Genomic DNA, 25077 nt, shown 5'->3' with positions numbered 1-25077 from the left:
TGACCTGCTGGCTTAGGCCTACTCCTGGGTGGCAGAGGGCAGGCCCAATCCCTAGGTGCAGCCCCTGGTCGGGCTCAGAGCAGGGCCGATTGGGGAGTTGGGGCACTGCCCCATGTCATGCACAGAGCAGGGCGGATCGGGAGCTTTCGATGCCACCCATAGTCAGGCTCAGGGTAGGGCCAATTGGGGGGTTGGGGCACCGCCCCCTGTCATCTCAAGGCAGGGTCGATAGGGAAGTTGTGGCGTCACCCCCTGTCATGCACAGAGCAGGGTCAATCAGGGGGTTGGGGCGCTGCCCCCTTTCATGCACAGAGCAGGGCCCATCAGGGGGGTTGGGGCTCCATACCCTGTCACTCACAGAGCATGGCCAATCAAGGGGTTGAGGAGCTCCCCCCTGTCACGTACAGAGCAGGGCCAATCAGGGGGTTGAGGAGCTCCCCCAGGTCACTCACAGAGTAGGGCCGATAGGGGAGTTGAGGCACTGCCCCCTGTCAACACAGAGCAGGGCGGATCAGGGGGTTGGGGCGCTGCCACTGTCACACTCAGAGCAGGGCCCATCAGGGGGGTTGGGGCGCCGCCCTCTATCACCCACAGAGCAGTGCCGATCAGGGGGTTGGGGCGCCGCCACTGTCACACTAAGGGCAGGGCTGATGAGGAGGTTATGGCTCTACCTAGTCACACACAGAGCAGGTCCCATGGGTGGGGGGGGGGATTTGGGGCGCCGCACCCTGTCACACACAGAGCAGGGCTGATCAGGGGGTTGGGGCGCTGCCACTGTCACACTCAGGGCAGGGCCGATGGGGAGGTTATGGCTCTACCCCATCACATACAGAGCAGGGCCCATGGGGGGCGTTGGGGTGCCTCACCCTGTCATACACAGAGCCGCAGGGCGATCAGGCGGTTGGGGAGCTCCCCCTATCAGGCACAGAACTGGGCTGATCAGGGGGTTGGGGCGCCTTCCCCTGTCACTAACAGAGCAGGGCGGATAGGGAGGTTGTGGCCCCACCCCCTGTCACACACAGAGCTGCAGGGCGATCAGGGGGTTTGGGCACTGCCCCCTGTCACACTGCTCCCGGTGCCAGGAGGCCTTGCGGCTCCGCTGATACCGGTGCTGGGAGGCATATTACCCTTTTACTATATAGGATAGATGCCTGGTGCACGGGTGGGGGCCGGCTGGTTTGCCCTGAAGGGTGTCCTGGATCAGGGTGGGGGTCCCCACTGGGGTGCCTGGCCAGTCTGGGTGAGAGGCTGAACGCCGTTTTCAGGCTGGCGGGTTACTGAAGCTCCCAACCGCTCCTTTTTTTCTATTCTGGGCCAGCTTTAGCTCTGAGGCTCGGCTCCAGCTCTGAGGCCTCGGCTGCTGAAAGCAGGTTTCTGGCCTTTGTTTACCTTCTGTATTTGAAACAATGTTGCGGTTCTGCTGGCTGAAGCCTGGCTGACTAAAGCAGGTTTCTGGGGTTTGGTTTAGCTCCTATATTTGTTACAATGTTTCTTAGAGTTGCCGCTCAGAGGCCGGCAAGGCAGGCGGGGAAGCTTGGCTTCCTCCGTCACTGAAGCAAGCAAGCCTCCCTGTCCACCTTAGCTGCCTGGCTGCCGGCCGCCATCTTGGTTGGCAGTTAATTTGCATATCGCCCTGATTAGCCAATGGGAAGTGTAGCGGAGGTATGGGTAATTACCATGTTTCTCTTTTATTAGGTAGGATTAGTTTCAGGTGTATAGCATGATGGTCAGATAATTATATTAAATCTTATTTGTAAGAAATAACTGCTAGTCCAACTACTGCCTGTTTACATGATCTGTTTTGATCTTATTAGTGCAACCAAGTTACAACTCCTGCTTGTAGAATCAAGCCTTCAGCTTAAGTTTCTCCTTTTTACATTGGACAAGATTGTCTTAGTCTTACCTACTACTCTGATCTGCTTAGATGGTGATAAGTCATCAATGCCATCAGCTCTTTGTTGCCTTCCTACCCAACCAGCTCATTCATTAGAACTTCTGTTGTCTCGCCTGGACAGAGCAAATGGTGCCATCAGCAATTGTGTGTGTGTATCTTTCCCAATCCAAGCTTTTTTAGGAGAGTGATTGATTTTATTCTTCATTGACTTTTTTTTCTTCTTTGTATCATGTAAATTGTTTGGCATTTTGTTTTGTAGATATAAATTTTAAGTTTTTTATTAGATAGGCAAGGCTTTTTAAAAAAATAAATGAAAAGGTGCATTTTGTTCTCTGTGCAACAAAGATGATCATATTTATTGTGAAGACCAATTAATTTTAGTTCACTTGGTTGTGACTTTTTATTTTTATTTATTTTTATTTTTAAAATATATTTTATTGATTTTTTACAGAGAGGAAGGGAGAGGGATAGAGAATTAGAACATCGATGAGAGAGAAACATCGATCAGCTGCCTCCTGCACACTCCCTACTGGGGATGTGCCCGCAACCAAGGTACATGCCCTTGACCGGAATCGAACCTGGGACCCTTCAGTCCGCAGGCCAATGCTCTATCCACTGAGCCAAACCTGTTAGGGCGGTTGTGACTTTTTAAAAGACATTTGATATCTTTATATAAGATTTTTGATAAACTTACTTGTGCTTTCTCAATCCCTTTAGAATTGGTCTGCAAGGTGATGTGACTGATCCAAGGACGAATAGCTTCTTATATATTCTAGATATTCTCCCAAGGTAAAAACCTTAGATTCCTGTACAAGCTTACCTTAAATTTAAAACCTCGGATCTGGCAGAATGTGATGGACATTTTATAGAGATTAGCAGTTTATACATGCTGCCTGCAGATACTGTGAATGTCATTTATCTTCTTCTGCCATGAATAATAAGAGAACTGCAAATGTTTGCTGATTCCACAGTTGCCACTACAGTGAGTGATGGGGAATTACAGCCTAATAACTAAATTCTGTTGCCTCTGCTCATAATATTAATGCAGATAAAGCGTATGTTAGCGAATGCTGTTGTCCATGGCCTGGAAACCTGTGCTAGCCCTGTGTAAATGGCAGCCTTTGAGTTGCATCAGAGGCTCTGTGTGAACCCATGTTTCGAGATAAACTCAATGGAAATTAACATTTCAAATGTTAACTTTATCAGGTATGCCATGATTATGGGGAAAATGAATAAAATATGAGTTATCTTCATCCCTTATAAAATTCTTTTATAAAAGATGAGAGTTTAGAAAATTGCTTACCTCATATTTCCCACAAATAAGGAATTTCTTCATTTTGTTCTTCTTAACAATGAGATTTTTGGAATTCTATTGGTTTTGTTTTTGTATTGTTTTTAGGTTACAAACATTACCGAAGTATATTCTTTTAGAAAATGTTAAAGGTTTTGAAGTATCTTCTGCAAGGTAAAGCATGTATTTGTCTTGTGTTCATCTTAGCTGTTGTGAAATAAAGGTCTTAAAAATAAACATGTACATTCTGATATTTTATATGTTATATATTTTATTCATTAATATTGATTTTGAAAAGCATCACAAAGTTAAGTTAAATTGATTCTCTCCCGTTCTGATGTTTGAAATTTTCTAGAATGAGCAATTATTTTAATAAGAATGATATTTCTCAATTATAGCTGCTTATATTGGTGCTTAGTTCTTTAGAAGTAGAAATGTTTTCAGTAAGAATTGGCCCTTAAGATCCATCTATGTTGTCATAAATGGCAGTATTTTATCTTTTCTTATGGTTGAGTAGTGTTACATTGTGTATGTGTACCATATCTTCTTTATCCAATCATCTGTTGAAAAATCTTTAGAATATCATGTTAAATAAAGTAAGTCAGACATAAAAAGTTAAGAACCATATGATTTCACTCATATGTGGGATATAAAACTGAAAGTAACAATGAACAAATAAGAAAAACAGGCAAATAAGTACTCATAGACACAGACAACAGTATGGTTAGTGGTTACCAGAGGGAAGGGAGGTGTGGGGGAGTAATAAAGGGTAAAGGGGCCAAATATATGGTGACAGAAGGAGACTTGACTTTAGGTGATGGGCACATAATGCAACATACAGATCATGTATCATAGAATTGTATACTTGAAACCTATATAATTTTAATAACTCATGTCACCGCAATAAATTTAATTTAAAAAAAAAGAAAAGAATTGGTCCGGTGGACAGGCTTTTTCAGTCATACAGTAAGACAGAAAAAGCCATGTGTTGGGGCCCTTTCAGATGGTAGCCCAGCTGGAGAGAAAGCATGCACACTTTTTATTTAGCTGCTGTCTTTAGCAGTGTTCTCCCATCTGACTTACTACAGATAGTTCCATTTCCCATAGCAAATTTAGCATCAGTAGATTGGCAATTCTATCTCTCACCAGTTTGGATAAATTATCTGAGAGCTGTATTTATTTAAAGTAGAAATTATCATTGTCTTCTTTTGAGAAATGTAATTTCTCAAGTACTGCACTTAATGAAGACCTTGGGTCATTCTCCTTCTAACAACTTGAATGAAGGAACAGTTTTCAGTTAAAATGAAATTTTATGTATAATATTTTATATAAGAACCTAATTCCCAACTTTAAGGTGAAAGCGTTTCTTTTTTCTTTTCCTTTATTTTTGTCTTTTCAGAGACCTGTTAATAAAAACAATAGAAAATTGCGGCTTTCAGTACCAAGAATTTCTATTATCGCCAACCTCTGTAGGTACCGCAATTATAAACTCTGATACATTTTCTCAAAGGGAATTTGAATCAGTAAGAACAGTGGTTGGCAAACTGCGGCTCGCGAGCCACATGCGGCTCTTTGGACCCTTGAGTGTGGCTCTTCCACAAAATACCACGTGCGGGCGCGCACGTACAGTGCGATTGAAACTTTGTGGCCCATGTGCAGAAGTCGGTATTTTGTGGAAGAGCCACATTCTAGGGGCCAAAGAGCCGCATGTGGCTCGCGAGCCACAGTTTGGCGACCACTGAATAGATCTATTTGGATAATGTTATAGATAAACCTTAAAATTACTTCAGACATGGGTTTTATTTTCTAAAGAATATAGTGCAGGCTTATAGATTCACTTATACTTACTTTATGAAAAATATATAACTTGAGGCTCATAGAGAATATATTTCCCTTTCTATACAGAAAAAATAAGTGTGTTTTGAAATTATGTGCCATATGATATTTCCAAAATGGGTGTGCTATAGTTTAATAATGCTTCAGAATAATCCAAAATAGAAAAAAAATGAACATATCATAATATTTTAATTTCTTTTATTGGGACATTTCATTAATATGCAAACATTGCTTCTATTTCATGGGTAAGAATCTTATTATAAGAATTTGGTACATCTTTGATATTACAATTATCATTGTCTATTTTTATTTTGTCTTTCTGTTTGTTAGCCTATTATCATCTTTTTCTGTTTTACAGTTCTTTGCCCTGAAATGAAAAGAAAACCCATTTCAAAAATTAGATGTCCACGTTTTTGTTTTCATTTTTTTGTTGTTCTTATTGAACTTAAGTGTATTCTAAGATTACAAAGCAAGTACATTAAGAAATTCTTATCATTCACAATGACTTCTCTTTGGACCAGGTTTTATAGTCAACTACGTTATAGTCAACCCAAATAGCAAGGGGGAAAGAATAGATGCTGTAGATAGTAAGGGGATTGTAACCTCTATCCATCTTACTCCTTTTAGTCTGTTCACTTATTCAATAAATCTTTATTGAATGAACACTTACTTTGCACGTGGAACTGTTCTTCATGGACTGTATAAGCTAAGATTACACTTTAAACCTAAAAAGAAATTAACACCAATAAAAAAATTAGATGTCCCACTGTGAAAATTGGCAATGTATCTGATCTCTAATTTTAATATTTATTGCCTTTTAACTTTAAAATGTAGTTAATCCTTTTTTTTTAAAATATATTTTATTGATTTTTTCACAGAGAGGAAGAGGGAGAGATAGAGAGTTAGAAACATCGATGAGAGAGAAACACCGACCAGCTGCCTCCTGCACATCTCCTACTGGGGATGTGCCCGCAACCCAGGTACATGCCCTTGACCGGAATCGAACCTGGGACCTTTCAGTCCGCAGGCCGACGCTCTATCCACTGAGCCAAACCGGTTTCGGCGTGAATCCTTTTTTTAAATAAAATGAGGTAATAAATACCCAAGAATAACTATATTTTATAGTTACTATATTATCAATAATGAATGTAAAAATGTCTATATAACTTCTTACCTGGAAAATATAAAATTAAAGTGACTCATAGAGATATGATTTATCAGATTCAATCTTTATTTAATTCAAAATAAAGGTACAAAGCAACAGTTTAAAGGGTTTAAGGGTTTGTGCAAAGTAGTCTTCCACAACTCAGTAACAGAGTTTTTTATGGCACAGGCTAAATGTATACCTGTATGAGGCTCTTTACTAGGTGCTAACAGTTGATAGAGATCTCTTTTATTTCCAGCTTGGCATTCCAAATTCAAGACTACGGTATTTCCTTATTGCAAAGCTTCAGTCAGAGCTATTACCTTTTCAAGCCCCTGGCCAGGTATTGTTATGGTTGTTGTTATCATCATCATTATTATATATATATATAGTAAATATATTGAATCTGCTCATTTATCTCAAGAACTACATTGTAGAGGCTTCTATGTATCTTACTGAGTCTGTAATAGACCATGCATAGGTCTATCCCCTGGGCCTAGCCTGTGGTCGGCAAACTGCGGCTTGTGAGCCACTTGTGGCTCTTTGGCCCCTTGAGTGTGGCTCTTCCTAAGCCTTAGGAGTACCCTAATTAAGTTAATAGCAATGTACCTACCTATATAGTTTAAGTTTAAAAAATTTGGCTCTCAAAAGAAATTTCAGTCATTGTACTGTACTGTTGATATTTGGCTCAGTTGACTAATGAGTTTGCCGACCACTGCTAGGCCTTTTTTCTCCTGGTGCCATATTTATTGCCTTAAACCAGTGGTTCTCAACCTTCCTAATGCCACGACCCTTTAATACAGTTCCTCATGTTGTGGTGACCCCCAACCATAAAATTGTTTTCGTTGCTACTTCATAACTGTAATTTTGCTACTGTTATGAATCGTAATGTAAATATCTGATATGCAGGATGTATTTTCATTGTTCGCAACCCACAGGTTGAGAACCGCTGCGGCTTAAACAAAACAAAAATTTTCTTCCATCATTAGAAAAAAAATGAGTTAAAAGTTTAAAAAATTACCATTAGTGCAGTTACCCTCTTTTTCTCGCAACAAAATCCGTTGGTTCCGTTTTCGTTGAAGTCAATGCTATTTAGCTTTAATTGATTAAATGTAGTAATGAGTAGTACAAACTACAATAAAATGCTCAGTTGCTATAGATAGTCTATCTAATTGTGCAAGTAGTTAAACATCCTTCTCTCAGCAATTGGTCTGAGTTTCAGTGGTTCAGTGAAGCTCTCCATAACTATCACAGGTGAGAACCTAAAAGTCAGGTCCTACAGGGGGTCAATAGTGTCATTTTAATCCCCTGCAATACAGTACCAATACATCTCCCTTCCCATAGTGGGCAATTCCAAAAAGAATGTACAAAGCATTTCAACAAAGACTTCATTAAAAATTCCTGGGACTTTTTTTTTTTCTTACAAAATAGGACATTATACATGGTTACATGTTTTGCAGGAACAAGTTTTTCCTATGGGACTCAGGAGTAGAAATAACCTTTCAGAGTGAAAAGTGCTTTTCTTTTTTTAATTACTAGTTTTCCTTTAGATCTTGGGTATGTTCCAGTTTTTCTTCTTTGATGAAGGGGATGGCAAACTTGAATCCGAAGTGCATTTTCTAGAAATGTTAATGTTGCTTCTAAACTTTTTTCACAGATATGATGCTCTACATTTAGTCAACATATTTCCTGTTACTTTGTTGAATATTTTTATTAATAAATATACAAAGCAGCAACTCCATGAAATAAATAATCTGCAGTAAGATGATACTATAGCTATATGAAGAATAACTTGTAATAACTCGTACAAGTACAAATAAACCACACTTTTTATCTTTCAAATGACTTTATAAAGGCTAAAATAATTTTTGCATAATGTTGACTGGACATTATTAATTTCTTTTATTTTTAATAAAGCTTTGGACAATATGTATATTTTTGTTTAATGCCAGGTACTGATGGAATTTCCCAAAATGGAATCTGAACATCCTCAACAACATGCAATAGACGCAGTAAATAAAATTGAAGGCAAGAAAATTGAACCAAATATTTGCTTTGATAGCAGCAGACAGTGTTCAGGAAAAGAAGCCATTCTTTTTAAGCTTGAAACTGCAGAAGAAATTGAGCGGAAACATCAACAGGACAGTGACCTTTCTGTACAAATGCTAAAAGATTTTCTTGAAGATGATATTGACATGAATCAGTACTTTTTACCACCAAAGTCATTGCTGCGATATGCTCTTTTGTTAGACATTGTTAAGCCCACTTGCAGAAGATCCATGTGCTTTACAAAAGGGTAGGTTTTAAAGAGAGACTGTTCATGGTATATCCAAAATAACCAGGTTTTTTTTTTATACCTGTTGTCTCTTTTAGTTCTTCTCAGAACAATGAGCATTTTATAAAATGTTTCTGCTAAAATGTTTTTTTTTTTCCACCCTTAATTGTCTGCTTTCATGTTTCAGTAGAATACATGAGTGAAAAGTCCTTCTGGCAGAACATTATATACACAGCCCATAAAAGTGCTCATAAAAGATGATAAAGATGATGCTATTTGTTTGGTGACTTCCATGGGAGCGTAAAACATGGTTTCTATACAGGTTAAATTACTAATTTTTTAGCACCTTTCATTTTATGCCACATCAGACCTCAAAAGTTTATGTCTTCTCTCATGATCAATATATAAGAAGAAATTAAATTTTAGTATCAAAATACAAAATTGAATCATCTGGCTCATGTTAGAGTACATTTTAAATTTTATTCTGTTTTTTAAATAAGAATAAATTCTCCTAGTTCAAATTACAAAAGGCACTAAGATTTTAAGACTCCCTTCTACTCTGTCTTGGCCATTCAGTTTTCCTTACTACATGTAACCAGTGATTTCAATTTATTGTCTCATCTTCCAGAGGTATTATGTGTGAAGGTGCATTTAAATACACATCTATATTTTGCCCCCTCTTTTAAGAAGTGGTAACATATTATATCTATTTTTATGTATGTGCCCTTTTTTTCCCCCACAATATAAATTGGGTATTATTGCATATAAGTACATAAAGAACTTTTCTATTCTCGTGGTATGGGTATAACATCATTTCTTTTACTTGTTACCTTTGGGTTATTTCTTGAATGTTAATATGTTTTTCACCAATATTTTAAAACCTAGAAAGAAGGGAAAATCTAGGTCTTTCCAGAAAATGTGAAAGATCCCTGATTCAGCTTTGTTAATTCCATTCAACTTCATTTGATACGTAGTCTTCTCTTTTTACTTATTAGCTACCTATCTTGCACAAGACACTATGTTCATGATATAATCATACCAGATTCATTCTGATTTTATCATACTTTGCCCCTGTACTTCCGGGAGAACAGGTTTATTGCTTTTCATCACCTTAAAAGACTTCACTCAGCTGTTGTCTTTTTCCAAGTCTAATAGGTTCTTTTTAGGATTCTAATAAAACAAGACATCAATTTTATAATAAAAAACAGCCTTGCATTTTTTTGTAGCTATAAAGATGGTATAAAAGAAGCCTTACTATAAAAGTCTATTTTAGTGTGGATAATACAAATATACATATATAATATGTGAGAAAACAATTTGATAACAATTTTTCCCTGCTGTGACTTTCTTTAATTTATACTTTAAATTGATCTATTAGGAAAAATAATAATGATAACATGTTGAACAACCAGCTTGGCAATGGTCTTAGGGGAAGAAATATTACTAATACCTTGTAGTATTCTCATTGTTGTATGGAAAGAGGAAAAATGTACTGTGTTACAGTCAGAAGCAGATGCATATTGAGTGGGTGCATGTTTGCCATGATACTGGAGAGTGGGACCTTGTGTTCATGAGAAGAAATGATGGTCTGGCATTATAAAAAAAAAGAGCAGCAATTTATTTTTACCTGCCTAACATTTGGTTTAAAGTAGAAGGGATATAAATATGGAATAGTTTTTAGATATAAAATTGGAACAAGTTCATACTTATAAGTGATGAACATTTTAAAAATGACAATACAAAGAAATAGCAATTGATAATACATAATTCAAATAGTATTTACACAACTCAAAAAACTTCCAAATTTAGTGTCTGAGAAGCTTAAAAAAAATGACCTTCTACCCCTCACCCAGTTATTATTAAATCATTAAGCCTATTTATGTGATGATATCCAGAATATTACAGAAGGATAGAATTATGTAGATTGATTAATTTATTCAGGAAATATTTAAGAAATTTTGCATTAACAAATACATTAGATAATATTTGTGTTAATTTTTCAGTTATGGGAGGTACATAGAAGGGACAGGATCTGTGTTGCAGACTGCAGAGGATGTGCAGGTACTTTGCATGCTTTAGAACTTAATTATTTGAAAATTATTTTGAATAAAATTATTTTTAATACTTAAAATTTGAGAATGTCAAAATAATTTTACATGTTCTATTGGAAATGGATATATATTATTCATATTTATATTCACATATAGTAATTCTTTACGCTAGAAAATTTTCTTGCTGCATAAGTTTATATAAAAAGAATATTTTATGTTTTTATTCTTGCCTTCTGTATTTTTTATTCCATAAAGAGTAAGTTGACATGCAGTGTGTAACAGTTAATTTCTCTAAAATTATGTACAAATATCTTAAAATTGGGGACTTCTTTTGGAGCACATACTATGACTTTTAAGGAGAGAAGTCTATGTTTTAGCAAAGCATTTTATGAATATTTCAATTATAAACTATAGTATCATGGTTGAATATAAGCTTGATATTTTGCAAGTTTTATACTTTTGGATAAGTTTGAAATGAAATCACATTATCTTCTTTTATAATGATTTAAACTCACTATTAATAAGATCTGCCCATTTAACATCATATCAGAGGCAACTGAATGTCTGTATTTGAGAAATCATATTTATTAAATATATTTTATTATTTTAAGAAAATGTTATGAAATTGATAATAAACAGTAAATATTTTAATGATGTATCTGTTAAATATTTTAAAATTGACCTCATTGATCAAGTTTTTTTTTTTATATTTCCCTCTATTTTTGGTTATATTATCTTTTATTATTTATATTCTTATTTAATTTTTGAGGAATCAAAAATGACAGATACATTGCAAGTATCCTGATCTGTTGAACATTAAGGTTTTGTCCATTTTCAAAGTTTATATTGCCATTGAGGAGCCAATTATGTAGTTTATTGAAGAGACATTTTGCCCTGGGCTGTCATGTGTTACAGCAGACATTCCATCGTTTTTTAAGCTGTCTCACAAAAGGTATCTTATCTTAACAAATCTAATTGCCATCTACTTCATCACTTACCTTGGGGCTTTTCTTACAGATTGAGGATATCTACAAATCTCTTACCAATTTGTCACAAGAAGAAAAGATAACAAAATTGTTAATGCTTAAACTTCGATATTTCACTCCTAAAGAAATCGCAAATCTTCTTGGATTTCCTCCAGAGTTTGGTATGTGGGGTACACGGAGACCTCAGCTTTTGTTTATGAAAAATCCCGAAATGCATGAGGGAATCATATGAGTATTTTATGAAGAAATCTTTGCTTAGACAGATGGATGTAAGAAACCTCATTTCTTTCTTGATTGCGCAATTATTGACATTTTTCTTTCCTCACCTTTCACATTCATTTATACCTGCCTCAGACCAGTCCCTTCAAACTTGTGTCCCTCCTCCTTCACTCCAGTTATGGTCCTGAGTGATTTTCAGGGACAAGGGCCCAAATCAGCAATTTCCCGCCTCCTTCATGGATGGATGTTGATAATATCTTTCTCCAGCTTATTTTCTTTCTCCCAGAGGTCCTGTTTTAATAATAACCCAACATTAGATTGTGCGAAAAAATGCCTAGAATTGTCTTTTTTATGAAGAAATTAAAAGGAGGTTGAGGAACTTATTTATTATTTCTGTGTGAGGGGTTTATTCTCCTCGAAGATGCATTCTTATCACTCATGCGTTTTTGTCCTTTCCTATAAAGTTTAAGTGGAGAAAAGAGAAGGCGGAGAAGCAATCTAGAAAGGAGCTGTCCTAATGGAAAGAAAGGGTGACTCAGGACACAGGTGCCAGAACCTATGAAAATGAGGGGATCTGACTCAGGGAATCTCAGGAACAAAACTAAGACAGATATAGCTGTAGAGGAAGACAAAGTCCTAACTCTTTTCCCAGTGCAGGAATTCCAGAGGCTGTTGCTATTAAGAGATGGAGACACATTGCCTTTCCTTCTTAGAGCTGCCCTGTCTCTTCCTGGTCCCTTTTCCTGGGCACCTGTGCTCTCCCCTGTATGGATGCCATGTCTTAGGCTGGGGTGGCTGTGCTCCCAGTACCTGGCTCACGAGAAGGGGAAAGACAGACCTTCTTAACGTGCTTCCAGGGCTACACCAGGAGGGCATGTGTTTTTGATAACTCTGAAGTTTGAAGGCAGAAAAGCCAAATTGCTCAATCCAATGCTATTTTAAGAGTAATGCAGTACTGTTCTTGAAGCACATAATGGGCTAAATAGATCATGTTTTAAATTCTAAATAATGGATTTACAGATGAAGTTTTAGAGCACATCCTTTTGTGCAGATAACAAACTGCTAATACAATTTGACTACCCTCTTGGTAATTGATTCTCTGAGCATAGTCACAGCAACCAGGTTTGTTTTGTAGTCTCCCTTTTTCTTGGTGATCTCATTCAGTCACAAATATCCTGGGGAGTGTTATTTAAGAAAAACATGGACTTTTTTTGTCTAGTTTATGTCACAAAATGAGTGAGAACATCATAAAACAAACAAAGAGCTGAGAGTTAAACTCAAGAATTTAATTCCCAGTCTACTCTCCTTATTATTTTTTCTTTTTTACAATGAACAATCAAAGGTATTTTCAACAGTACTAAAGGGAGAAAAGAGATTTACTATGTAATAACAAATAATTTCTAAGTTTTATTTGAGTTCTTTTTCAAATAGTACTCATCAGTTTCATAATATTGAAACTAAGCATGTACCCCAGAGTCAGACTGACTGAGTCTGAATCCTAGGTCTACCTAACCACTCTCTGCCTTAGTTTACACATCTGTAAAATGGTAATAATTGCAGCACCGAATTCAAAGGGTTGTTGTGACAACTAAGTATATGTGAAATGTTTACACCCTGACACATAATATAAAATTGAAGTGTCAGCCTTTATTTTGTAAATCATAAACATTTATTTGTTTTTATAGCCTTTACTATAAAGATTTTTTCTCATTATTTAAAAATTTTAGATGGATAAAATTAGAGTTTTTCATAGCTCTCTGATAATATGTGTATAGTACACACAAAAAAGCCTTTTCCATTGGTTAACCGTTTTTCAAATATGTGATCTGTTTGTATGATCAGACTTGCCCTGATGCAGCACTCTGACAGAACTGTCCTTCCCATGCGCTTTTGACATTGACTCCAGTCCAAAATGGGCACTGTGTGAGCTGCCCGTCCACTGGCAATGATGAATGTTCATTGACTTTTCCATACACTTGTCCTGGTTCCCTTTGTGACTGGGGCATGCATTTGTGAGACAGCAGGCTTTGGAAGAGAGGAACACTCATCTATACTTACTAAAGGAAAGCTGCTAACTTGACCTCATTAATTCTGTTCTTTTTTTATTTGTCTATGAGGATTATTATTATTTTTAATGTATCTAAGTTTTTTTAAAAGACATCTTTTAAAAAATTATGTAATCTTTCCATAAGCTAGCTTAGATTTTAATATCTATATTTAGATACAAAATATACAGACATAGAAAATTTTTACAAATCTGACTTGTTCTCAAATTTATATTGCAAAAGATCGTCTTTACAATATTTTAAAAGTCTGCTTGTAGGTATATTTGTACCTCTGGATACTTTGAACTTACTAATTTTTCAGATGACTAATATGCTTGCCTAAGACATACTATCTTTATAATAGCAATTTTGTTGTTATGCTCAATTGCAAATATAGTTTTACTATGGCAATCACTGTTATTTTATTGTAGTAAATATAATGTCAAGTGTTGATGAAGCAACTTTCCCTAATCAGCTCTACCTTTTGGTTCTCACAAGTGTATGAAATGTTGCTATTCTTTTTTAAAAAAAGTATTTTCTATTGATTTGTTGTATAATTTTTAAAAAATTTATCTTTATTGTTGAAAATATTACAGATGTCCCCTTTGTGTTTTTTTTCTGTTTCCCATGGACCCACTCCACTCCACACTGGCACCTCCCAGGCCTTCACCATGGGCTCTGCATATATGCATATAAATTCTCTGGTTAATCTCTAACCTCTACTCCCCACCCTGCCTTCCTTCATTTTATTATCTACTTGCTTTTCTTTTGTATAATTGCTATGCCAAAGGATACTGAATGTGAATTTCTAACATTGTAACTAACATGCTCTATACTCTGAGGCATATATAATCTTTTATGTTGATACTCACAAGGCTTTGTTCCAGCAAATATAGTATCTTGTGGGCCATTTTGTTTTAAAAAAGAATGTAGCAAATAGAAGTTCACTATGAGAAAGTTAATTTGTGGAAGCACAATATTAAAAAAAACAGCTGTGAGGAACTTGTATCCAAAATATATATAAAGAACTCTTACAACTCAACTATAAAAAGAAAATTAATCAAATTTTAAAATGGGCAAAGGATTTGAATAGACATTTCTCTGAAGTATATAGACAAATGGCCAATAAGCACATGAAAAGATGTTCAACATCATTAGTTATGAGGGAAATGTAAATCAAAACTACAGTAGATACCATTTCACAAAAAAAGCCAATAACAGTGCCGGAAAAGATGTGGAGAAAGCAGATCACGTGTATATTGCTGATGGGAATATCAAATGACACAGCCGCTTTGGAAAAACAGTCTGACAGTTTCTCAGATGTTACACGTAGAGTTTTTGTTTGACCCAACAATTTATCCCTGCAGGTGTCCCAGAGAATGAAAAATAAATGTCCATGCAAAAACGTATACTTAATGTTCATAACAGGTTTATTCATAATAATTAAAAAGTAGAAAAACCCCCCAAACTTCTATCAATGAATGAATGGATAAATAAAATGTAGTATATCCATACAATAGAATATACTAGGCCATAGAAGGGGAATGAAGTATTGCTACATTCTGGAACATAAATGAACCTTGAAAACATTATGCTTAGTGAAAGAAGCCAGACACAAAAGCAGCATATTGTATGGTTCCTTTTATATGAAACTAGAAGCCCGTGCGGCCTGTGCCTTCTCGCAGTCTGGGACCCCTCGCTCCTTACCGCCCGCCTGCTTGCTGCTCCTTACTGCTTGGCTTGCTGCTCCTCAGTGCTGCCACTGAGGTGAGAGAGGCTCCTGCCACCGCCGCTGCGCTCGCCAGCCATGAGCCCCGCTTCTGGCTGATCAGCGCTCCCCCTCTGGGAGCGCACTGACCACCAGGGGCAGCTTCTGCGTTGAGCGTCTGCCCCACTGGTGGTCAGTGTGCATCATAGCGACCAGTCATTCTGGTCATTCCACTGTAACGGTCGCTTAGGCTTTTATTATATAGATGTTCAGAACTGGCAAATCCACAGAAACAGAATGTAGATTACTGGTTGAGGGGCAGGGAGGGAAAATAGTAAGTGGGTACTAGCTTTTTAAAAAATTGAGGTGTAATTGACATATAATATTATGTCAGTTTCAGGTGTACAACAGTGATTGGATATTTGTATACATTGTGAAATGGTCAGCAAAATTAGTTAACAATAAGTCTAGTTAACATCTTTCACCATACATAGTTACAATTTTTTTTGTGTGATGATGACTTTTAAGATCTACCCTCTTAGCAGCTTTCAAATATGGAATACAGTATTATTAACTACTAAAGGCCTGGTGCACGAAATTCATGCACGAGGGCGGGGGGGTTCCCTCAGCCCAGCCTTCACCCTCTCCAATCTGGGACCCCTCGGGGGATGGCCAACTGCTGATTTAGGCCTGATCCTGGACATCCCTCTCACAATCCTGGACCGCTGGCTCCTAATTGCTCACCTGCCTGCCTGGTTGCCCCGAACTGGCCCCCCCCGCCCCCCCTCCCCCCACCGGCCTGATCACCCCTCACTGCCTCTGCGTGCTGGCCTGATCACCCCTAACTGCCCTCCCCTGCCAGCCTAGTCACCCCTTATTGCCCTCCCTGCTGGCCTGGTCACCCCCAACGGCCCCCCCCCCTCCGCTGGCCTAGTCACCCCTCACTTCCCCCCCCCCCCGCCAGCCTAATCACCCCCAACTGACCCCCTGCTGGCCTGGTCACCCCCAACTGCCCTCCCCCTGCTGGCCTGGTCGCCCCTCACGGCCCCCCCGCCAGCCTGGTCACCCCACGCAGCCTGCTTGTTCAGTCATTTGGTCATCCCTCACTAACCCCCCTGCTGGCCTGGTTGCCCCACACAGCCTGCTTGTTTAGTCGTTTGGTCGTCTCTCACTAACCCCCTACTGGCCTGGTCATAGGCAGTCATCTTGTGAGGGCATGAGGGTTAATTTGCATATTACCTCATTATTATATAGGATAGTCGTCATGCTGTATATTACATCCTCATAACTTAATTATTTTATAGCTGGAATTTTGTACCTTTTGATCCTCTTCACTCATTTTGCCCCCCTCCATCACCACCTATCTGTTCTCGGTATCTATGAGCTTTTTTGTTGGTTTTCTTGCTTGGTTTACTTTTTAGATTCCACATATGAGTAAGATCATATGATCTTTCTCTCTCTGACCTCACTTAGCATAATGCCCTCTCCATCCATGTTGTCGCAAATGGTGAGATATCATTTTTTTTTTTTATGGCTCATAGTATTCTGTTGTATATACGACATTTTCTTTTCTATTCATTTATTGATGGGCACTTAGGTTATTTCCATACCTTGGTTACAGTAAATAATGACGTAGTGGGTACGTAAGTGTATATATCTTTTCTAATTAGTGTTTTTGTTTTTATTGGGTAAATACCCAGAAGTGAAATTACTGAATCATATGGTAGTTCTATTTTTTAATTTTTTGAGAAGCTTCCATATATTTTCCACAGTGGCTTAACCAGTTTGTAGTCCCATCAACAGTGTATATCCTCGCCAACACTTTATAATACTTGTCTTTTTGATGATAGCCATTCTAACAGGTGTGAAGTAATATCTCATTGTAGTGTTGATTTTTATTTCCCTGATGCTTAGTGATGTTAGGCTTGCTTTTATGAGACTGTTGGCTGTCTGTATGTCTTCTTTGGAAAAATGTCTATTCCTCTGCCAATTTTTAATTTTATTTCTTGTTTTTTTATTTTGTTTTGTTTTTTGCTATTGAGTTATATGAGTTCTTTATATATTTTGGATATTAACCCTTTATCAGATATCTAATTTACAAGTATTTAATATTTTCTCCCATTCTGTAGGTTGGTTTTTTTGTGTGTTTTTTTTAATCAACACCCAAGGATATTTTTCCATTGATTTTTAGAGAGAGTGGAAGAGAGAGAAGAGGGAGGAAGGGAAAAAGGGAAAAAGGGAGGGCGGGAGTGGAAGAGAGAGAGAGAGAGAGAGAGATCCATGTGAGAGAGACACATTAACTGGTTGCCTCCTGCACACACCCCAACTGGGGTCCAGGGATCAAGCCAGCAACTGAGGTCTACAGGCCAATGCTCTAACCACTGCACAACCAGCCAGAGCTGGCTTTTTGTTTTGTTGATGATTATTTATTTATTTTTTTGCTGTGTAGAAGCTTTTTAGTTTTAGTCTTACTTGTTTATTTTTGCCTTTGCTTTTGGAGTTATATACAAAAATATCATCTACAAGACCTTACCACCTATGTTTTCTTCTAGGAGTTTGATGGTTTCAAGTCTATGTTCAAGATTAAAGACTTAATTTTGAGTTAATTTTTGTGTACAATGTAAGATAGTCTATTTTCATTCTTTTGCATGTGACTATCCAAATTTTCTAACACTGGTAATTGAAAAAACTATCCTTTCCCCATTTTATATTCTTGCCTCCTTTGTCGTAAATTAATTGACCATATATCCATGGGTTTATTTCTGGGTGCTCTATTCTGTTCCATTGATCAATAACTCTGTTTTTATACCAATACCATACTGTTTTGATTACTTTATGTTTCTAATATAGTTTGAAATAAGGGAGTGTGATGCTTCCAGCTTCGTTCTTCTTTCTCAAGAAGAACAATAGCAAAATTGTTTTTGCTATTTGTGTCTTTTGTGATTCCAAATAAATTTTAGGATTGTATGTTCTATTTCTGTGAAAATAGTCATGGGGATTATATTAGGTATTGCATTGAATCTGTAGATTGCTTTAAGTAATATGGACATTTTAATAATATTAGTTCTTCTAATCCATGAGTACATGATATATTTACATTTATTTCTGTCTTCTTCAATTTCTTTCATCAGTGTGTCATAGTTTTTAGCATACAGCTCTTTCACCTCCTCGGTTGAATTTCTTCCTAAGTATTATATTCTTTTTGATGCAGTTACTAGTATAAATTGGATTGTTTTCTTAATTTCTCCTTCTGATAGTTCATTATTAGTGTATAGCAACACAACAGATTTTTGTAAGTTAATTTTGTATCTGCAACTTTACTGAATTTGTTTATTCTAACCGTTTTTGGTTGCGTAGTTAGGGTTTCTGTATACAATGTCACATCATCTACAAATAATGATTGTGTTACTTCTTCCTTTCCAATTTGGATGCCTTTTATTTCTTTTTCTTGTATAACAGTTCTGACGAGAATACTATGCAATACTATGTAGACTAAAGTGGTGAGAATGGACATTCTTGTCTTGTTCTTGATCTTAGAAGAAAATTTTCAGCTTTTCACCATTTAGTATAATGTTAGCTATGGGTTGGCTTTCTTTTTCAGATGATTAAAATGTTCTGGAATTGCCTTGACCAGTGTTCTCAGTGGTTAGAGCATCTGCCCATGCATGGAAAGGTCAAGGGTTCATTTCCAGTCAAGGGCATGCACCTAGGTTGCAGGTTCAACCCCTAGCCTTGGCTGAGGCTCAGGTGGGAGGAAACTAATCTATGTGTCTCTCTCACATCAATGTTTTTCTCTCCCCTCCCCCATATTTTTCTCTCTCTCCCCCTCCCTGCTTTCCACTCTCTCTAAAAATCAATGGAAAAAATATCCTCAGGTGAAGATTAACAACAACAAAATGCTCTAGAATTATAATGGAGATGTATGCAAAATTTGTGACTATACTAAAAACCACTGAATTGTACATTTTAAAAGGGTGACTTTTATAGAATGTGAATTGTATCTTCAAAAACCTGTTATTAAATAAAACACTGTGAAATAATGGTAGTCACTGATTTTTCTAAAGTACACTAATATACAAATATCTAGGAGTACTGTGGATGTTATATGTATATGTGTGTGTGCACAGCGCATAGTATGATATGTAATGTGATAGGACAACGTCACATTGTGTACACAAGGTACTCTTTTTTTTTTTTTTTTTTTTTAGCATATTGGACTTTTATTATATAGGACTAGAGGCCCATTTCATGAAGAGATTTGTGCAATAGGCCTTCCTTCCCCTGACTGCCAGCACTGGTTTTCCTCCAGCTCCCGGGACCCAGGCCTTTGCTCTGGCTGTAGCGGAGAAGCCAAGCCTCTTCAGTCTTCAGTCATCTTCAGTCTTTAGTCTTCACTGGGGCCAGAGCCTTCAGTCTTCACTCTGTGCCAGCATATGCAAATTAACTGCCATATTTGTTGGGTTAATTTGCATACTCATCCTGATTGGCTGGTGGGCATTGTGGAGGGACACTAATTTGCATGTTTCTCTTTTATTAGTGTAGATAGGCAGAACCTACCTCTGTGTTTTTTTTTTTTGTTTTTTTTTTGTTTTTTCGCTTAAAGTATTACAAAGGGTATTACATAAGTATCCTTCCCCCCCCCCCCCCCCCTTGACAAACCCCTACCCTCCCTTACCCCCCAGTGTCTTATGTCCATTAGTTATGCTTATATGCATGCATACAAGTCCTTCGGTTGATCTCTTACTCCCCTCCCTCCTGCCCCCCAACTCTCTCTGGCCTTCCCACTGCAGTTTGACAATCAGTTTGAGGCAGCTCTGCCTCTGTATCTATTATTGTTCAAAAGTTTGTAATGGTCTTTATTATCCATGAATGAGTGAGATCATGTGGTATTTTTCCTTCATTGACTGGCTTGTTTCACTTAGCATAATGCTCTCCAGTTCCATCCATGATGTTGCAAATGGTAGGAGTTCCTTCTTTTTAACAGCAGCATAGTATTCCATCGTGTAGATGTACCACAGTTTTCTAATCCATTCATCTACTGATGGGCACTTAGGCTGTTTCCAGATCTTAGCTATGGTGAATTGTGCTGCTATGAACATCTGGGTGCATATATCCTTTCTGATTGGTGTTTCTGGTTTCTTGGGATATATTCCTAGGAGTGGGATCACAGGGTCAAATGGGAGTTCCATTTCCAATTTTTTGAGGAACCTCCATACTGCCTTCCATAGTGGCTGCACCAGTCTGCATTCCCACCAGCAGTGCACAAGTGTTCCTTTTTCTCCACATCCTCTCCAGCACTTGTCGTTTGTTGATTTGTTGATGATGGCCATTCTGACAGGTGTGAGATGGTACCTCATTGTTGTTTTGATTTGCATCTCTCGGATGATTAGTGACTTTGAGCATGTTTTCATATGTCTCTTGGCTTTCTGAATGTCCTCTTTTGAAAGGTGTCTATTTAGATCCTTTGCCCATTTTTTGATTGGATTGTTTATCTTCTTTTTGTTAAGTTGTATGAGTTCCCTATAAATTTTGGAGATTAAGCCCTTATCAGATATGACGTTGGCAAATATGTTTTCCCACGAGGTGGGTTTTCTTGTTGTTTTGTTGATGGTTTCTTTTGCTGTGCAGAAGCTTTTTATTTTGATGGAGTCCCATTTGTTCAGTTTCTCTTTAGTTTCAACTGCCCTAGGAGCTGTATCAGTGAAGAAATTGTTTTGGCATATGTCTGAGATTTTGTTGCCTTTGTATTCTTCTAGAATTTTTATGGTTTCCTGTCGTACATTTAAGTCCTTTATCCATTTTGAGTTTATTCTACACAAGGTACTCTTACATACTGTTTTTAGCTCTAAATCTCTAAATTCTCAATTTGTTAATTGAACTTCTTAGAGACCTTAGGGACTTATGTAAATGACCACTGCGCTCTTACTGAAGTATATATCCTTTTATCTCTGAAGTTATTATTACAAATGATTATAATACAAATTGTTATCTCTCATTTCTAGGATTTCCTGAGAATATAACAGTGAAACAGCGTTATCGACTACTTGGAAATAGTCTCAACGTACATGTAGTAGCTAACCTAATCAAGGTACTATACGGATAATCTTAAATGACTTTGAAAGATGGTCACAGTATTCCTTCATATCCAGACGGTAATTCTGAAATTCTAGTTTAATTAATTTTGATGAAATTCAACTAAATTACCTTAATCTCTCATAACAAATTTGAATGTATCACAAAAATGCCAATTTGTTTCCTTACATTTATATTATGTCTTTTGTAAAGTGAAATTATTGTTATTCTTTAGGTGAATATATTTTCATATGAAGTCATTAAATATATATCTAATATTCTTTTTTTATAATATGGTATTAAATAACTTTAGGAACATTAGAATTTTAATGTTTTCATCAATATTTTATACAGAGACATAATAGGCATATTGTAATGAATCTGAGAAGTTGTATTTTTTTGTGTTAATTAAAGAAGTTGCTTTATGAATCTTGTCATTTTACTTTTTTGTTAGATTATTGTTTTTAATTCTAAAATAATGATTCTAATTCTAGCCTGTTTCAAATATTGACTATTTTACTTAATTTCAATTCCTTAAACATTTGTTTTACTTAAATGCTTATAATATTTTAAATCAAATTATCATCATTCATTTTATACAACAGTCTGAAGAAAGTGTCAGAAAAAATAATCCTAAATTCTTGATTACCTTTTATTCAGGAAGCCACAGAATATGGAGGTGCACATTACCTTTAATCCTATCTCCATCTGAAAGGTTAAACTCCTTCCTTGTTCATTTGTGCGTATTTCCCTTCAGTTTGCTGTTAGCAGAGCTTGCTTTTGTCTTTGTTCTCAGCTTCTTGTTGTAAGTTGATTTTGTCATCACATTCTAAGGAATGTAGTGTGACATTAAGATTTTAGTTGAGTGTTGACCTATGAACCAGGAGGTCATGGTTTGACTCCCTTTCAGGGTACATGCCCAGGTTGTGGGCTCAATCTCCAGTGTGAGGTGTGCAGGAGGCAACCAATCAATGATCCTCTCTCATCATTTATGTTTTTCTCTTCTTCTCCTTTCCTCTCTGAAATCAATAAGAATATATTTTTAAAAAACAATTTTAGGGAGGAAACTCTGCCTTTTGACCCCATTCCTTATAACTAGTCTGTGAATTAACTTTAATAAATTTTAATGTTCTCTGTTTCTACCTTTGCAGTAGACTTCTTGGAATTAAAGTTTCTAATCAGTCCAAGTCTTGCATCAGAAATCCTGTGGTTTTTATTTCAGTGGTAAAATCAAGTGAAAAATGGATGAAAAAATGAAAAGAAATATGAACAGAAATTTTATAAAATTTTAATTTATATTATTATCCTTAAAAAAAACACAATAGTTTGATGTGGAGAAATTAGAACCCTGTATGCTGCTGGTGAGAATGTAAAATGGTACAGCCACTGTAGAAAATAGATGATGATTTCTTAAAAATATATAAACAGAATTATCATATGATCTAGCAATTCCACTTCTGAGTATTACCCAAAAAGATCCAAAGTGGGGACTTTGATATTTGTACACCCATGTTCATAGCAGCATTATTCCCAATAGCTAAAAAGTGGAAACAGTCAGAGTGCCCATCAGCAAATGAATGGAGAAACAAAATACGGTGTATACCTACAACGGAATATTATTCAGACCTAAAAAGGAAATTCTGATACAACATGGATGAACCCTGAAGACATTACGCTCAGTGAAATAAATCAGACACAAAAGGGGACATTTTGTATGATTCCACTTACATGAAGTATGTGAAAGAATCCAGTTCTTAGTGATAGAAAGTAGGCTAGACGTCGCCAGGGCTTGGCACTTCGGGAAGGGGAGTGGTGTTCCAAGGCTGCAGAGTTTTGTTTGCTGTGGGAAAAGCTCTGGAGATGGGTGATGGTGATAGTTGCACAACAATATGAATGTAATTAATGCCACTAAACTGTATACTTAAAAATCATTAAAATGACAAATTTTATGTCATGTACTAAATTTTACCACAAAAAACCCAACAGTCATTCCCCCTCACCACTTTTTTTTTTTCCAGAAGAACTCATAAACATGGATATAGGCCAATGCATTTGCAGGTATGGGCAAAAGTAAGTTTATAGTTGTGAGACATATAAAATTACAGATAATGTGTCCTTATCCTCCCATTGCCCCCCTTCCACCCTACTCATGCCCTCACCCCCCTGTTGTCTGAGTCCATTGGTTGGGCTTATATGCATGCATACAAGTACTTTGGTTGATCTCTCCCCATTACCCCTGCCCTCCCCTACCTTCCCTCTGAGGTTTGATGGTCTGATCAATGCTTCTCTATCGCTGGATCTGTTTTTGTTTATAAGTTTATGTTTTTCATTATATTCCACAAATGAGTGAGATCATGTGACATTCATCTTTCTCTGACTGGCTTATTTTGCTTCGCATAATGCTCTCCAGTTCCATCCATGCTGTCGCAAATGGTAAGAATTCCTTCTTTTTTACCGCAGCATAGTATTCCATTGTGTAGCTGTACCATGGTTTTTTAATCCACTCATCTGCTGATGGGCACTTAGGCTGTTTCCAAATCTTAGCTGTGGTGAATTGTGCCGCTATGAACATATGGGTGCATATATCCTTTCTGATTGGTGTTTCTAGTTTCTTAGGATATATTCCTAGAAGTGGGATCACTGGGTCAAATGGCAGTTCCATTTTTAGTTTTTTTTTTGAGGAAACTCCATACTGTTCTCCACAGTGGCTGCACCAGCCTGCATTCCCACCAGCAGTGCACGAGGGTTCCTTTTTCTCTGCATCCTCACCAGCACTTGTCATTTGTTGATTTGTTGATGATAGCCATTCTGACAGGTGTGAGATGGTACCACATTGTCGGTTTGATTTGCATCTCTCGGATGATTAGTGACTTGGAGCGTGTTTTCATATGTCTCTTGGCCTTCCTTATATCCTCTTTTGAAAAGTTTCTATTTAGGTCCATTGCCCATTTTTTTGACTGGGTTGTTTATCTTTCTTTTGTTAAGTTGACATATAGGTTTTTATTAATTTGTTTGGTGTCAATATACTTTCACCTTCTCAGGAAACTTCATTATTGTTTCTTTTCCCTCATAAATATTCAAACTCACCACCTCAATCATTCCTAGCATTTACTGTATTCAAGTCTCTTCTGTATTAAAAACAATGACAGCAGGTAGAACCCTCCCTAGATTCTTGTCTTCTTTCATTGCTTTCCTTTCATAGTCAAACCTCTTAGAAAGGTAATCTGTAACTTATCTCCACTTCTTAATCTCTCCTCAAACTCCTCCACTGCTCCAATGTAGCTTTGGCCTTGGTCAAACTGCCAAAAGAGCATTTACTATCATGATCAAGGATCTATGTGTGCCTGAGGTTTTCAGTCCTCATCTTCCCTGACTTAACAACAGTCTAAACTCTCTTTCGTGATACAGTTTCTCCCTTTGTCTAACATGGCATTGCATTCTTTTTTAAAAAATTAAAGTATAGTTGACATTCAATATTATATTAGTTTTAAGTGTACAACATAGTGATTCAACATTTATACATCCTAATCCTTAGTGGTAGGAGGTCGAGCCAAAC

At 37.1% G+C, this 25077-nt stretch overlaps 1 protein-coding gene across 2 annotated transcripts in view; it reads left to right on the top strand.

Moving 5' to 3' along the window:
* The window catches only part of TRDMT1 (tRNA aspartic acid methyltransferase 1), a 61084-nt gene extending 39235 nt beyond the window's left edge, over nt 1-21849 (top strand). For both annotated transcript variants that reach the window (XM_070408032.1, XM_070408040.1), the window contains 8 exons: nt 2612-2683; nt 3294-3359; nt 4585-4654; nt 6425-6508; nt 8118-8461; nt 10444-10501; nt 11509-11638; nt 21452-21849. In XM_070408032.1, the coding sequence (XP_070264133.1) occupies nt 2612-2683; nt 3294-3359; nt 4585-4654; nt 6425-6508; nt 8118-8461; nt 10444-10501; nt 11509-11638; nt 21452-21552 (925 nt within the window). In that variant the 3' untranslated portion in view covers nt 21553-21849. The remainder of the gene's footprint in view (nt 1-2611; nt 2684-3293; nt 3360-4584; nt 4655-6424; nt 6509-8117; nt 8462-10443; nt 10502-11508; nt 11639-21451) is intronic.
* Nucleotides 21850-25077: the final 3228 nt, after the last annotated feature.

This window comes from Myotis yumanensis, unplaced genomic scaffold, assembly GCF_028538775.1.
Source record: "Myotis yumanensis isolate MYYU_CA2020_CCGP unplaced genomic scaffold, mMyoYum1.0.hap1 SCAF_1, whole genome shotgun sequence".
NCBI lineage: Eukaryota > Metazoa > Chordata > Mammalia > Chiroptera > Vespertilionidae > Myotis > Myotis yumanensis.
This window is presented reverse-complemented; position numbering and strand designations above follow the sequence as displayed.